This window comes from the organism of the source record quoted next, unplaced genomic scaffold, assembly GCF_019419815.1.
Source record: "Pyrus x bretschneideri cultivar Hongxiangsu unplaced genomic scaffold, Pyrus_bretschneideri_v1 Contig43, whole genome shotgun sequence".
In the NCBI taxonomy this organism is placed as follows: domain Eukaryota; kingdom Viridiplantae; phylum Streptophyta; class Magnoliopsida; order Rosales; family Rosaceae; genus Pyrus; species Pyrus x bretschneideri.
In genome coordinates this window covers 829,971-841,478 of record NW_025999757.1, presented here as the reverse complement: position 1 = coordinate 841,478, position 11,508 = coordinate 829,971, and the positions used below count along the sequence as shown (strand labels likewise).

At 39.3% G+C, this 11,508-nt stretch overlaps 1 protein-coding gene across 1 annotated transcript; it reads left to right on the top strand.

Moving 5' to 3' along the window:
- Positions 1-8,694: 8,694 nt before the first annotated feature.
- LOC125469453 lies at positions 8,695-10,144 on the top strand. The gene is made up of 3 exons (XM_048566798.1): positions 8,695-8,860; positions 9,005-9,796; positions 10,107-10,144. The coding sequence occupies exons 1-3, from the start codon at positions 8,695-8,697 to the stop codon at positions 10,142-10,144; spliced, it is 996 nt and encodes a 331-aa protein (XP_048422755.1).
- Positions 10,145-11,508: the final 1,364 nt, after the last annotated feature.

The following is an 11,508-nucleotide window of genomic DNA, read 5'->3' as shown; positions in this document are numbered from 1 at the left end:
TGTGTGGAGAAGAACCTTCTAGCTAGCATTCATTCCATATTTCATCACATTCATATTTAAATTCTGCCTTTAAATTACAATCGTTGCATTTAGTTTATTTTCGTAAAAACCACAATCCCCCTTTACCTTAGTGTCTAATTTAGTTAGAAAGTGTCTTAATTTGTGTTTATAAGTGTTTTGTATTCTTTGAGTCTTTTGATTTGTTTGAGTGTTTTTATTGTTAATTTTGCATTCTTTGAGTCTAGTTTAGTGTTTCAAACTTTATTTTACGTTTTTGAGTCAGTTTCCAAGTGATTTTGCAATCCCTCCTAATCCCCGGTTAAGAACGATCCCTACTTATTTATATACTACAATTGTCACAAGAGGGTTTTAATTTGTGTGCTTACTTAGTTTGCATCAAATTTTTGGCGCCGTTGCCGGGGATTAGCAACTTTGCTAATCCCTTGGTTCTTTTCTTTTTGGTTTAGTTGTTTCCGTTTTAGTTTCTAATTTAGTGTTGTTTTCTTTGTTTGTTGTTACTTTTGATATTTGATTTAGTTCTCTTTCTTTGATTTTAGGTACTAGAGAAGTAAGATATGGATTTTGATAGCATTCAAGCTCAATTGGCAAATCTTACTTCTCAATTGTCGCCGTATGCCGAAAGGACCACAATGCAGAGTGTCCCTACATTTGGTGCTTCATATAGGCAAGGATTTCAAGCCAATCAATGTCCACAAAGAGATTGGAGGGATCATTCGAACTCTATGTGGTGGGAAGCTCAACAAGTTCAACGTGAAGCATATTGGCAACCATATGAGGAGCTCTATTCAAGACCTATGCAGCCATCACAACTTCATATGCAATATGCTCAATTAAATTCAAGTTCATCAATAGATTATAATCAAATTCTTAATGAATTAAATTCTTTGGTGCAGGGGTCACAAAATCAAGCCAAGGAGGCTCAACAAGAAGCATATTGGCAACCATATGAGGAGTTCTATACGACACCTATCCAGCCACCACAACCTCCCCCACAACAATTCCAATCAAGTTCAAGTATGTCCATGGATAATGATAAAAATTTTCAATTACTAACCTCTTTGACGCAGGACGAACAAAATCAAGATAAGAAGTTGGGTAAATTGGAGGAGCAAATTGGGCAGATTATGGATTTCATGAAACAAATTCAAGAGCAAAGTGAACTCTCCAACTCAACTATTGAAAATTCGAAGGAAGATTTTGAAATCCATAATGCTATCACTTTGGGAAGTGCTATGGAGGTTGGAGATGACCTAAAAATGTCCAAATATAGCCTCGAAGTGGATGAGGAGCTGCTAATTGAGGAGGAGGAAGAAGACATGCACACGGCAAGGGTAGAACAACCCTTGCCACAGCCCCCTAAGCCCTCGAAACCACCCACCACAAGTAAGGACGTCCCAATTCCATGTTATTCTGATGTTATTCCACCCAAAGTCCCTTTTTCCTAGCAGGTTTTTGATTCCCAACCAAGAAGAGAGTAAAAAGGACATTGTGGAAGCCTTCCCAAAGGTGCAAAATGCTATTCCAATTCTTGGTGCAACACAACAAGTTTTAGATGGTGTTGAATTCTTCAAAGGACTTTGTACACCAAGAAGAATGATTCAAGAGAAGTTAGTGGCTGGAGAAGATGTAGAAGGCATCAAAGAGGACATATTTGAAACCACAAAATCCAAAGAAGTAGAATTTGATGACATTGGACAAGTCATAACCATCACATGCAATTTGGCCAAGTCCAATATCCCTGAAACTTTCAAAGGAGTGGTGTTTGTCATTGAGTTCTTGTCGGACAAAACAAGTAAGTCATCTTCTCCAAATTCCATTACATTTTATACTAACTGGCTGATTTTGATGAATCAGGCACCTACACTAGAATTCAAACCAATGCCGGTTCACTTCAAGTATCACCTTCCATTCAAGGATCAATTCCATGCCGTGGGACCTAGGGAAGTTTGAATGGAGGTCTCGTCCGGCTGGAAGACGTTAAAGCAAACGCTTCTTGGGAGGCAACCCATGCAATCAACAAAGGAAGAACTTGGGAATCGCTCCACACTCAGATTTGCGTCCCTAAACCCTTCCCTTTGTTGCTTACTTTATGTTTTGTGTAATGTTTTTAATTGTGTTTAAAACATTGAGGACAATGTTTAGTTTAAGTGTGGGGGGGTAACATTCTGTTTTGAGACTTTGTGCATGAAATTCGTAAGGTTTTACCACCTAGCATGTCTAAACTTGTTCTTTGCTGTTTTAAGTGTTTTTTAAGCTATTTTAGAGTGTTTTAGAGTGTGTTGTTTTAAAAATCCGAAAATACCATAAAAATTTGAAAAATTGTTTTGAAAAACCCAAAAAGAGTTGTTTTTGTGTGTTTGTTTGTGTCGTAGGGTACCTTCCAACACAATGATGAGGATTTGGTTTTTAATTGCATGATGGTTAAAGAAAGTTACAAACATGGATGGACGTTTGATTTACTCTCTGGTTTATGCTTGGTTGTAGTTATAGTTCACGAATTCACATGTAATCACAAAGGAAAAAATTAGTTTTTGTAACATGCTTGAAGGAAGGAACTTAAACAAACGCTACATCCCTGTGAGACTTGAGCCTAAACGTTATTTGGAGAGTTAAAATCTGTACATTAATGTTTTCTAAAGTCGTTGCATGATCTCATTATTCTTTGCTTGGTTACTACTTAGAAGGCGTTTCATCACTTAGTTCCACATGCTAGAACTCATGCCCATTTCATTCAAAGCATGTTATTGATTTGCATAACACATTTTCAAGATAAAGTTGTGTAGTGACCACCACAAAAGCCAAATAGCCGTGCGCCCTTCACTCATTTTGTGTTTAAGTTTAACCCCCTTTGAGCCTTGTGTAGCCTACTTTCTTTGTTAACCCACATTATCCTCACCTAGCCTAGATTAGGACCATCCGTACCCTTGTTCTTGAAGCATAGTAAGCAATGAATTCCTTTTGATTAATGTGTTGCAGAAAATAAGTGTGGGGGAAGGATTATGGATGTGAGTTTATGTGCCATAGGCACGGTTAAAAAAAAAAAAAAAAAAAAAAAAAAAAAAAAAAAAGAAAAGAAAAGAAAAAAAAAATTGAAAAGTATTGGTTGTTGAAGTAAGGGCCCAAAACAATGAATTAGGCCCTAAGAGTTGTTTGAATCTTCCCTATTTGTTTAAAAGTTGATTTCTGCATTCTAAGGGAATTCTAGGTCTTAATTTCTTTACTTTACTCACTATTGCTTAAAGAACTTTTGTTTATCCCTACCTTTCCTTGTTAGCCAATACCCCAAGCCCCGTTACAACCCTTGACCTCTATCTTGAGTGTTGTGCATTTCAATTGTGGAGTTTGAATTTGGTATGAGCATATGGTGTCACTGGTTCTCGCATTTAAGTAGTAGCATTCCATTCATGAGATCATATCTAAACACATTTAATTATTCCAGAAATTGCGTTCTTTGTTATAACATATGTGAGTACTAGTCTTTCATGTTTACATCAATCTTCTCACATATAACTAGTGTAGGGTGTGTAGTCAGAAAATTTGAGTGAAAATTGAGTGCATAACGAGTGAGGAATTGAGGGAATTCTCTAAGGCATGTTACTACATTCAAAATGTGTTTTATTTGACTAAATGCGAACTAGTGAATGGTGACTATGATTAAGTATGTGCTCGAGGGGAAGGAAGACTAAAAGCTATGTGAGTAATGATCTTTGATATGTCATGTTTCATTGGAAATCCCTGAGGCAAACGTTGGAAGGTTTAAATTATGTTTTGTTTGTTTTGTTTCGTATTGTTTACTTTAGTTGTTTTGTTTTGCTCGAGGACTAGCAAAAGTTAAGTGTGGGGGAATTTGATAGGCGCATATTCATGCGACTTAATTAGCTTGTTCTCGTGCATTTATGTTGTGTTTACTTAGTTGTTTTAGTGTTTAAGGCCACTTTTGTGTATTTTCAGATTATAAGGTCAAAGTGTGCAAGAAGATGCAAATTGGAGTCTTTTGGAGCGAAAGAGGAATGAATGAGTTGAAGACTTGAAGAAACGACGAATTCCTACACCAACGATGAATTCTTACCAAAACGAAGAATCCTACTCAAACAAGGCTTCCTATTTTAGGAAAGTTGACCCTAAGTTTCCCGTTTTGGTAACCTTTCCTAATTCTAAACGTCCATATTTTCTAGCCACTTTATAGGCCTCGTATGCACTTTAGGACACAAAACCAAGGCCCTAGCCCTATTTCCCTTCCTAGCCGCACCTTTATATTTATGTTTTAATTTCCTATTTTCGTAAGCCTTTGATTTAATTTTAAATAAGCTAGGGTTAGTTTTCTGAAACCCTACACATTTTTTACAACCTAGCCGCACCTAATATTCACCCTAATTCTTCCCCCCTAAGCCGCAAGCCAACTTCCCTAAATTCTCCCATAAAACCGTGCATCCATTTACAACCCTAATACACATTAAGCCATATATAATATTCAGCCACCATTTTTCTTATTTTATTCTTCTTAGCCGATTATTCATTCAATCCTTTTTCTCCATTTTTTTTATTAAGCCGTCATACACATTTCCTTGCCATAACCCGTGGATACCATAACCTAAACATTGCAGCCATCTCCCATTTTATAAATTCCAGCCGCAATTCCCATTTACTTTTGACTCCATTCTCCCATTATTCCAATCAGCCGCAAAAGCCATAATTCCATAACCCTTCCATTCCACCAAAATCCGTGTATTCCATCACCAAATAAAAACCTAGCCGAAAATCCCATTATTCCCCATTCATTCTTCAGCCGTGACATTCCTTTCTCCCCAAAAACATTCCAGCCGCAACACCATAATTCCAGATTCTCTCCATTTGCCGTGCCATCCCCCTTCCATTCAAAACTTGTCGTGCCATCTCCACACCATTCCACACCATTCCACACCATTCTACACCTTCCACCACCATTGCCGCACCATTAAACCACCATAAAACCATCCCTAAATCCATCCCCAAATCAGAAAAACCTCTAGAAATTCCCTAGACCATCTCTGCCGCAATAAAGAGAAGAGGAAAGAAGAGCTTCGACGCGCACCAATTCACGTGGATTCGTTGGGCGTTCTAGGTGTAATCAATCCTTTGTGCTTTATGTTTAAATTCATTTGTAATTCTCTTTTTGTGAACATGAGAGGCTAAATCCCCCTAGTTAGCTAGGGGGTGATTCGAAACCATGTTTATGCTTGCAATATGAATTGATTATATTTGGTTGGAATTTCATGAATGTTGGATTCAATTCATTTAACTGTTTGATTGATAACTTGTTTGTGTATGTTTATTGAGAGTGCACGCTTAATGTTCATGCATAAATTTGACGCTAGAATATAAGTGAGTTTCACCTAATAGTTATGAACTTATATTCACAAGTAGTGGAGGTTGCTTATAAACAATCGCGTTAATTGAATTCCTGGCAAAAGTATCATGCTTTTCATAGTTACAAATGCCTTGTCGATGCTTATAATTTCCAAAGAACGTAATGATTCTAACTTGTATCTTTATCATGCTGTTCATATAGAGAACTTGTTAGGAATAATTTGTTTGCGATGCATATTCATCCAATTCAATGATTCTAGGGAAATTTGAAGGTTAATTTAAGCGGACCTAATTAACTTGGAGTGTCGAGTTCCATAATTCATCGAAAGACCAACTGAAAATCATTTTGTATGCAAGTGTAACATGTGTGGAGAAGAACCTTCTAGCTAGCATTCATTCCATATTTCATCACATTCATATTTAAATTCTGCCTTTAAATTACAATCGTTGCATTTAGTTTATTTTCGTAAAAACCACAATCCCCCTTTACCTTAGTGTCTAATTTAGTTAGAAAGTGTCTTAATTTGTGTTTATAAGTGTTTTGTATTCTTTGAGTCTTTTGATTTGTTTGAGTGTTTTTATTGTTAATTTTGCATTCTTTGAGTCTAGTTTAGTGTTTCAAACTTTATTTTACGTTTTTGAGTCAGTTTCCAAGTGATTTTGCAATCCCTCCTAATCCCCGGTTAAGAACGATCCCTACTTATTTATATACTACAATTGTCACAAGAGGGTTTTAATTTGTGTGCTTACTTAGTTTGCATCACTACTGGGAAGTTCTGCTTGCGTGAGTTCCCAGAAACAAAACCGTGAGGGTGAGGTCGGGCCCCAAAGCGGACAATATCGTGCTACGGTGGAGTCAAGCCCAGGATGTGGTGGGGGCCCGAGCCGAGATGTGACAATTTGGTATCAGAGCCAATCCCTAACCGCATCGCCCAGGGGAGTGGATCCTGTAAGCTTTATATATATATTCCATCTCTACCTAGCACGAGGCCTTTTAAGAACTCACTGGTTTTACAGGTCATCGAAACTCTGAAGTTAAGCGAGTTCAGGCGAGAGCATTCCCAGGATGGGTGACACATTGGGAAGTTCTCGTGTGAGTTCCCAGAAACAAAACCGTGAGGGTGTGGTAAGGGCTCAAAGCAAACAATATCGTGTTACGGTGGAGTCGAGTCCAGGATAGGCCTAGGCTGGGATGTGACAATTTGGTATCAGAGCCAATCCTTGGGCGGAAATGTGCTGATAAGGACATCGAACCCCTAAGGGGGTTGGATTGTTACATCACACATCACCCAGGGGAGTGGATCCTGTAAGCCTTATATGTATATTCTCATCTCTATCTAGCATGAGGCCTTTTAGGAACTCACTGGCTTCGGAGTTCATTGGAACTCTGAAGTTAAGCGAGTTCAGGCGAAAGCAATCCCAGGATGGGTGACCCACTGGGAAGTTCTCGTGTGAGTTCCCAGAAACAAAATCGTGAAGGTGTGGTAGAGGCCCAAAACGGACAATATCGTGCTACAGTGGAGTCGAGCTTAGGATGTGGTAGGGGCCCGGGCCAGGATGTTTTTCTGTTGGAGAACTGTTTTTCTGTTGTCGGTGATGATGTAGTGAGGTACACCATATCGATGGATGATATACTCCTTGATGCAACAAACAACAGTTTCCTTCTTGACTTCCCAGCCCATTTGGAAAAGTAATCAGTTATGGCTTGGATGTAAGCTTCTTTAGCAGATGATTTTGGTGAGATTGGTCCCTCAACGTCCAATCCCCATGCATTAAATGGCCATGAAGTAACCGTAGGGTGTAATGGCTCAGACGGTTGATGTATGAAGTTAGCATGGAATTGGTAGGTTTGGTACCTTTTGGTGTATTCCAGGCAACCCTTCACCATGCTTGGCTAGTAGTAGCCCATTATTTTGAGCTGGAAGTGTAACTTTGGTCCAGACTGTTACATTCCACATACACCTAAGTGTGTTTTCTCCTTGGCTTGATTGGCTTCTTCCTCACCTAGGCATCTTAGAAGTACTCCTTCAAAAGAGTGTCGGTAGATTTTTTTTCTTTGTAATAAAGGAAGCGAGGTGCTCGTCGACATATTTCAGAGCGGTGTCTAGGATCATCTGAAAGCTTTCCATGCTCCAAGTAATCGATCAGTGGCTGTCTTCACTCTTCAGTGTCGATTAGAAGTACTGAGATGACGTTTGTATCATTCAATATCATTTCAGTGACGAGTGAGATCACCTATCTTTGGCAAACTGGCAAGTCTGCAAATCCTTAGAGGAAACTTTTTTTTTTTCTTTCTTTCAGCGAAAAGAAATGAGAAATGGTTAGAGAGTCATGCTAATAACGTATTATAAATAGGCAAAAGTTAGAGAGATAGCCTTTATTAGTGACAGGAGCGAAACAGGTGTAAAATATTACACTGTAACTAAACACACAAGGGAATGATAAATAAAAGAGGGAGGGTAGATAATAATGTCATTGATCTTTCTTGTTCTTTTTTTGTATTTTGATAGTACACAGAGCGCTCTATTTATAGAGCAACTCCAGCTCACACCTTTTGAAAATACGATCTCCTTCATTTCCAAAGTCCACATTAGTGTGTGGGTATTGAAAATTTGTGTGGGCATTCATTAATCTGCCAAATATTTTCAACACTGCCAATGTTTTCAACAAATTATATAAAGGAAAAAGTAACAAATAAAAAGAAGTTCGTAGAATATCGACAAAGAAGAACGTGGAAGCTTCTAGAAATAGAACTACCAAGTGAGGTTAGGGTTTTTCTTCTTACGAGAAATAGAAATACAACTCTAAAAGGTAAACCTCCTGCAGTAGTCTCCCACCGCCACCCTTCCTTATATAACCACAAACATATCGTTCGTATAACAAGAAGAAGAAAAGAAGAGAAGACGAAGAATCTGGATTGTCTTGTTTTGCGTATAATACAATATTTATTGCTGGTGCATATCAACGCTTAACACAAAGTTGACATATCAAGTATGGAGCCTCCAATGTGTGCAAGCGGCTGTGGGTTCTATGGCTCTGTGGAAAACAAGAACCTGTGCTCCAAATGCTATGAATGTTAAAGATTACAAGAATCAAGGATGAAGATTTGGTCACATAGCAGCTATATAGGAAAGTATCATTGTAATATTTAGTTTCTGTTCTTATAAGTCAACTTATTCTTACCTATTTTAGCATGCACTCATGTATATAAGTGTGCGTTGTAAACCTCATTAAGAAATAAACATAGAAAACCTAATTGGTTTTTCTACATGGTACCGGAGCACTAATCTTGGGACCAAAGAAAATAACAAACCCTAGCCGCCTATCATGGCAGAGAACGATGACAAACTCAAGCCCTCTGGTTCAATGGAGGGAACCACGTTTGACGTTAATCATTCTTATTACCTGCATCATTCCGATCAGCCGGGAATGATGCTCGTTTCTCAGCCGCTCACTCCAGACAACTACAACACTTGGAGCAGGGCGATGATCGGTGCATTAAAAGCCAAAAACAAACTTAGTTTTGTTGATGGAACCTTCAAGAAACCAGAACAAAAGGTTGCTGCAGCAGACTTGCATTAGTGGGTTCGATGTAACAGCCTGGTTAAAACATGGTTGGTAAATTCAATATCACCAGGACTTCAATCAAGCGTCATTTACTATGACCTCGCATACCAAGTTTGGGAAGACTTGAAAGAACGGTTTTCTCAAACAAACAATATGCAGTTATACCATATTGAAAGTGCAATTCATGATTGTGTTCAAGGAGCAATAACCGTAAGTTCCTACTTCACCAAACTCAAGGTGTTGTGGGATGAGAGAGATGCTGCGATTAGCCTACCCGATTGCGACTACAACACTTTGCAACATGTGTTGGCATTCCAGCAAAATCAAAAGGCAATTAAATTTCTTATGGGACTTAATGAAACATTCAGTGCAACAAAGGATCAAATTCTGTTGATGGATCCACTTCCTCCCGTCAACAAAGTATACTCCCTTGTGCTACGACATGAGAAGCAGCACAACACCACCACAGGAAAATCGCCAGTTCAGGAAGCTGCTGCCTTTGCTGCAAGAGGACCAGATTCTAGCAAGAAGGGTGCTGATATGAAATGTACTCGTTGCAACAAAGATAATCACACCTCTGAAGATTGTCGTGCCCATTTAAAGTGTGATTATTGTGGATGGAAGGGTCATACGATAGATTATTGTCGAAGGCTTAAAAGGACAGATCCGGAGCAACAAAGAAGTCATTCTAAACAGCAGCGACCGAGAGGAAATAACATTTCAAGCAACCTTGAAAGGCAAGATTTGGGAAATTCTTTCCCTTTTACACCTGACCAATGCAAGCAGATCTTGACCATGCTCAATGGCAATAAAGCCAAGGCAAACAACATTGGTAAAATTTCCTCTCTAAATGATCTCTCAGGTAAAGCTTTCCTTTCACTTCTCATGATCAGAAGTCATCATGGATCTTGGATAACGGTGCCACAGACCACATAATTTCCTCACACACTTTGCTGACATCTTTTGTGCCTGTTAACAATAAAACCGTAAAACTACCAGATGGTTCTTATGCTACTGTGACACATATAGGAACCATGCAGTTTTCCCCAGATTTTATCTTACATGATGTCCTTTGTGTCCCCACGTTCCAACTCAACCTCATCTCTATCAGTAAACTTGCCTATCAGTCCTCATGCATCACCATTTTTCTAAGTTACTTTTGTGTGATTCAGGACCTTCGTTCAGGGAAGATGATTGGGACGGGGACTGAGCGAGAAGGCCTATACTTCTTGGATGACACCAACGGGAGACCCACTTTGTCCACTTGTCATGTTGTTACGAAAGCTTCATCCCAACTCTGGCATCAACGCCTAGGGCATCTCTCTGACAAAGCCCTTCATCATACTTCACTTCCTAAAAATATTATTGGTTCTTTTGTTTCGAATAATTGTCTTGTGTGTCCTTTAGCCAAACAAACAAGATCTCAGTTTTCATTAAGTTCCATTTCAACTAGTAAACCTTTTGAACTATTACATATGGATATTTGGGGGGGGGTTTCGTGTTGCTTCACTCACTGGAGCACATTATTTCCTCACCATTGTTGATGACTACACTCGTTCCACTTGGATTTACTTAATGAAACACAAATCTGACACACGACATTATTTGACAAGTTTTATCAATCTCGTTGAAAACCAGTTTTCTCACAAAGTGAAGACCATTAGGAGTGACAATGGTCCCAAATTTAATCTTGCTGCATTCTACTCGACCAAGGGTATTATCCATCAAACCACTTGTGTTGCCACTCCACAACAAAATGGCGTGGTTGAACGTAAACATTGTCACCTCCTCAACGTTGCCCGGGCATTACTTATTCAAGCAAACTTACCTACCAATTTCTGGGGAGAAGCCATACTCACTGCAGTTTATCTCATCAATCGTATGCCCACCATCGTCTTGTATGGTAAAACACCTCACGACCTTTTGTTCCATAAACCACCTAAATACTCACATTTGAAAGTTTTTGGATGTTTATGTTTTGCATCCACGCACCCATATCATCCGTCCAAATTTGATGCGAGGTCTACCCCATGCATATTTCTTGGTTACCCCTATGGCAAGAAAGGGTACAAAGTCTATGATCTTAACACACGTCAAATTTTTGTCTCACGTGATGTACTTTTTTGTGAACATACCTTTCCCTATACTCCTTCTTCCACACCACACTCTGATACCAACCCTCAACCAACCTTACCCTATCTATCTCACATGGATAATCTCTCTTTTGATCCGCCCAGTACCACACCTCCCCCTCCCATCGTCGACGACACTTCTTCTCCCAGAGACACCATTCCCGACCCTCTTGTACCCACACCTGCTACCATACCTCCACCTCCAAACCCCATTCCTTCTCCAGTTGACATACAACCAACCCTACCACCCCAACTCTCCCGACGTTCATCTTTCCGCATCACTCGGCCACCTTCTTACCTTCAACAATTTCATGTTGGTGTCCCACTGCCTTCTCGTCCTCACCAATCATCGGCCTCTACCGTTGGCTCACATAAAGGTAGTACCTCTCACTCTCTTTCTCACTCTTTAACTTATGCTCGCTTGTCTCCCACTCACTATGCC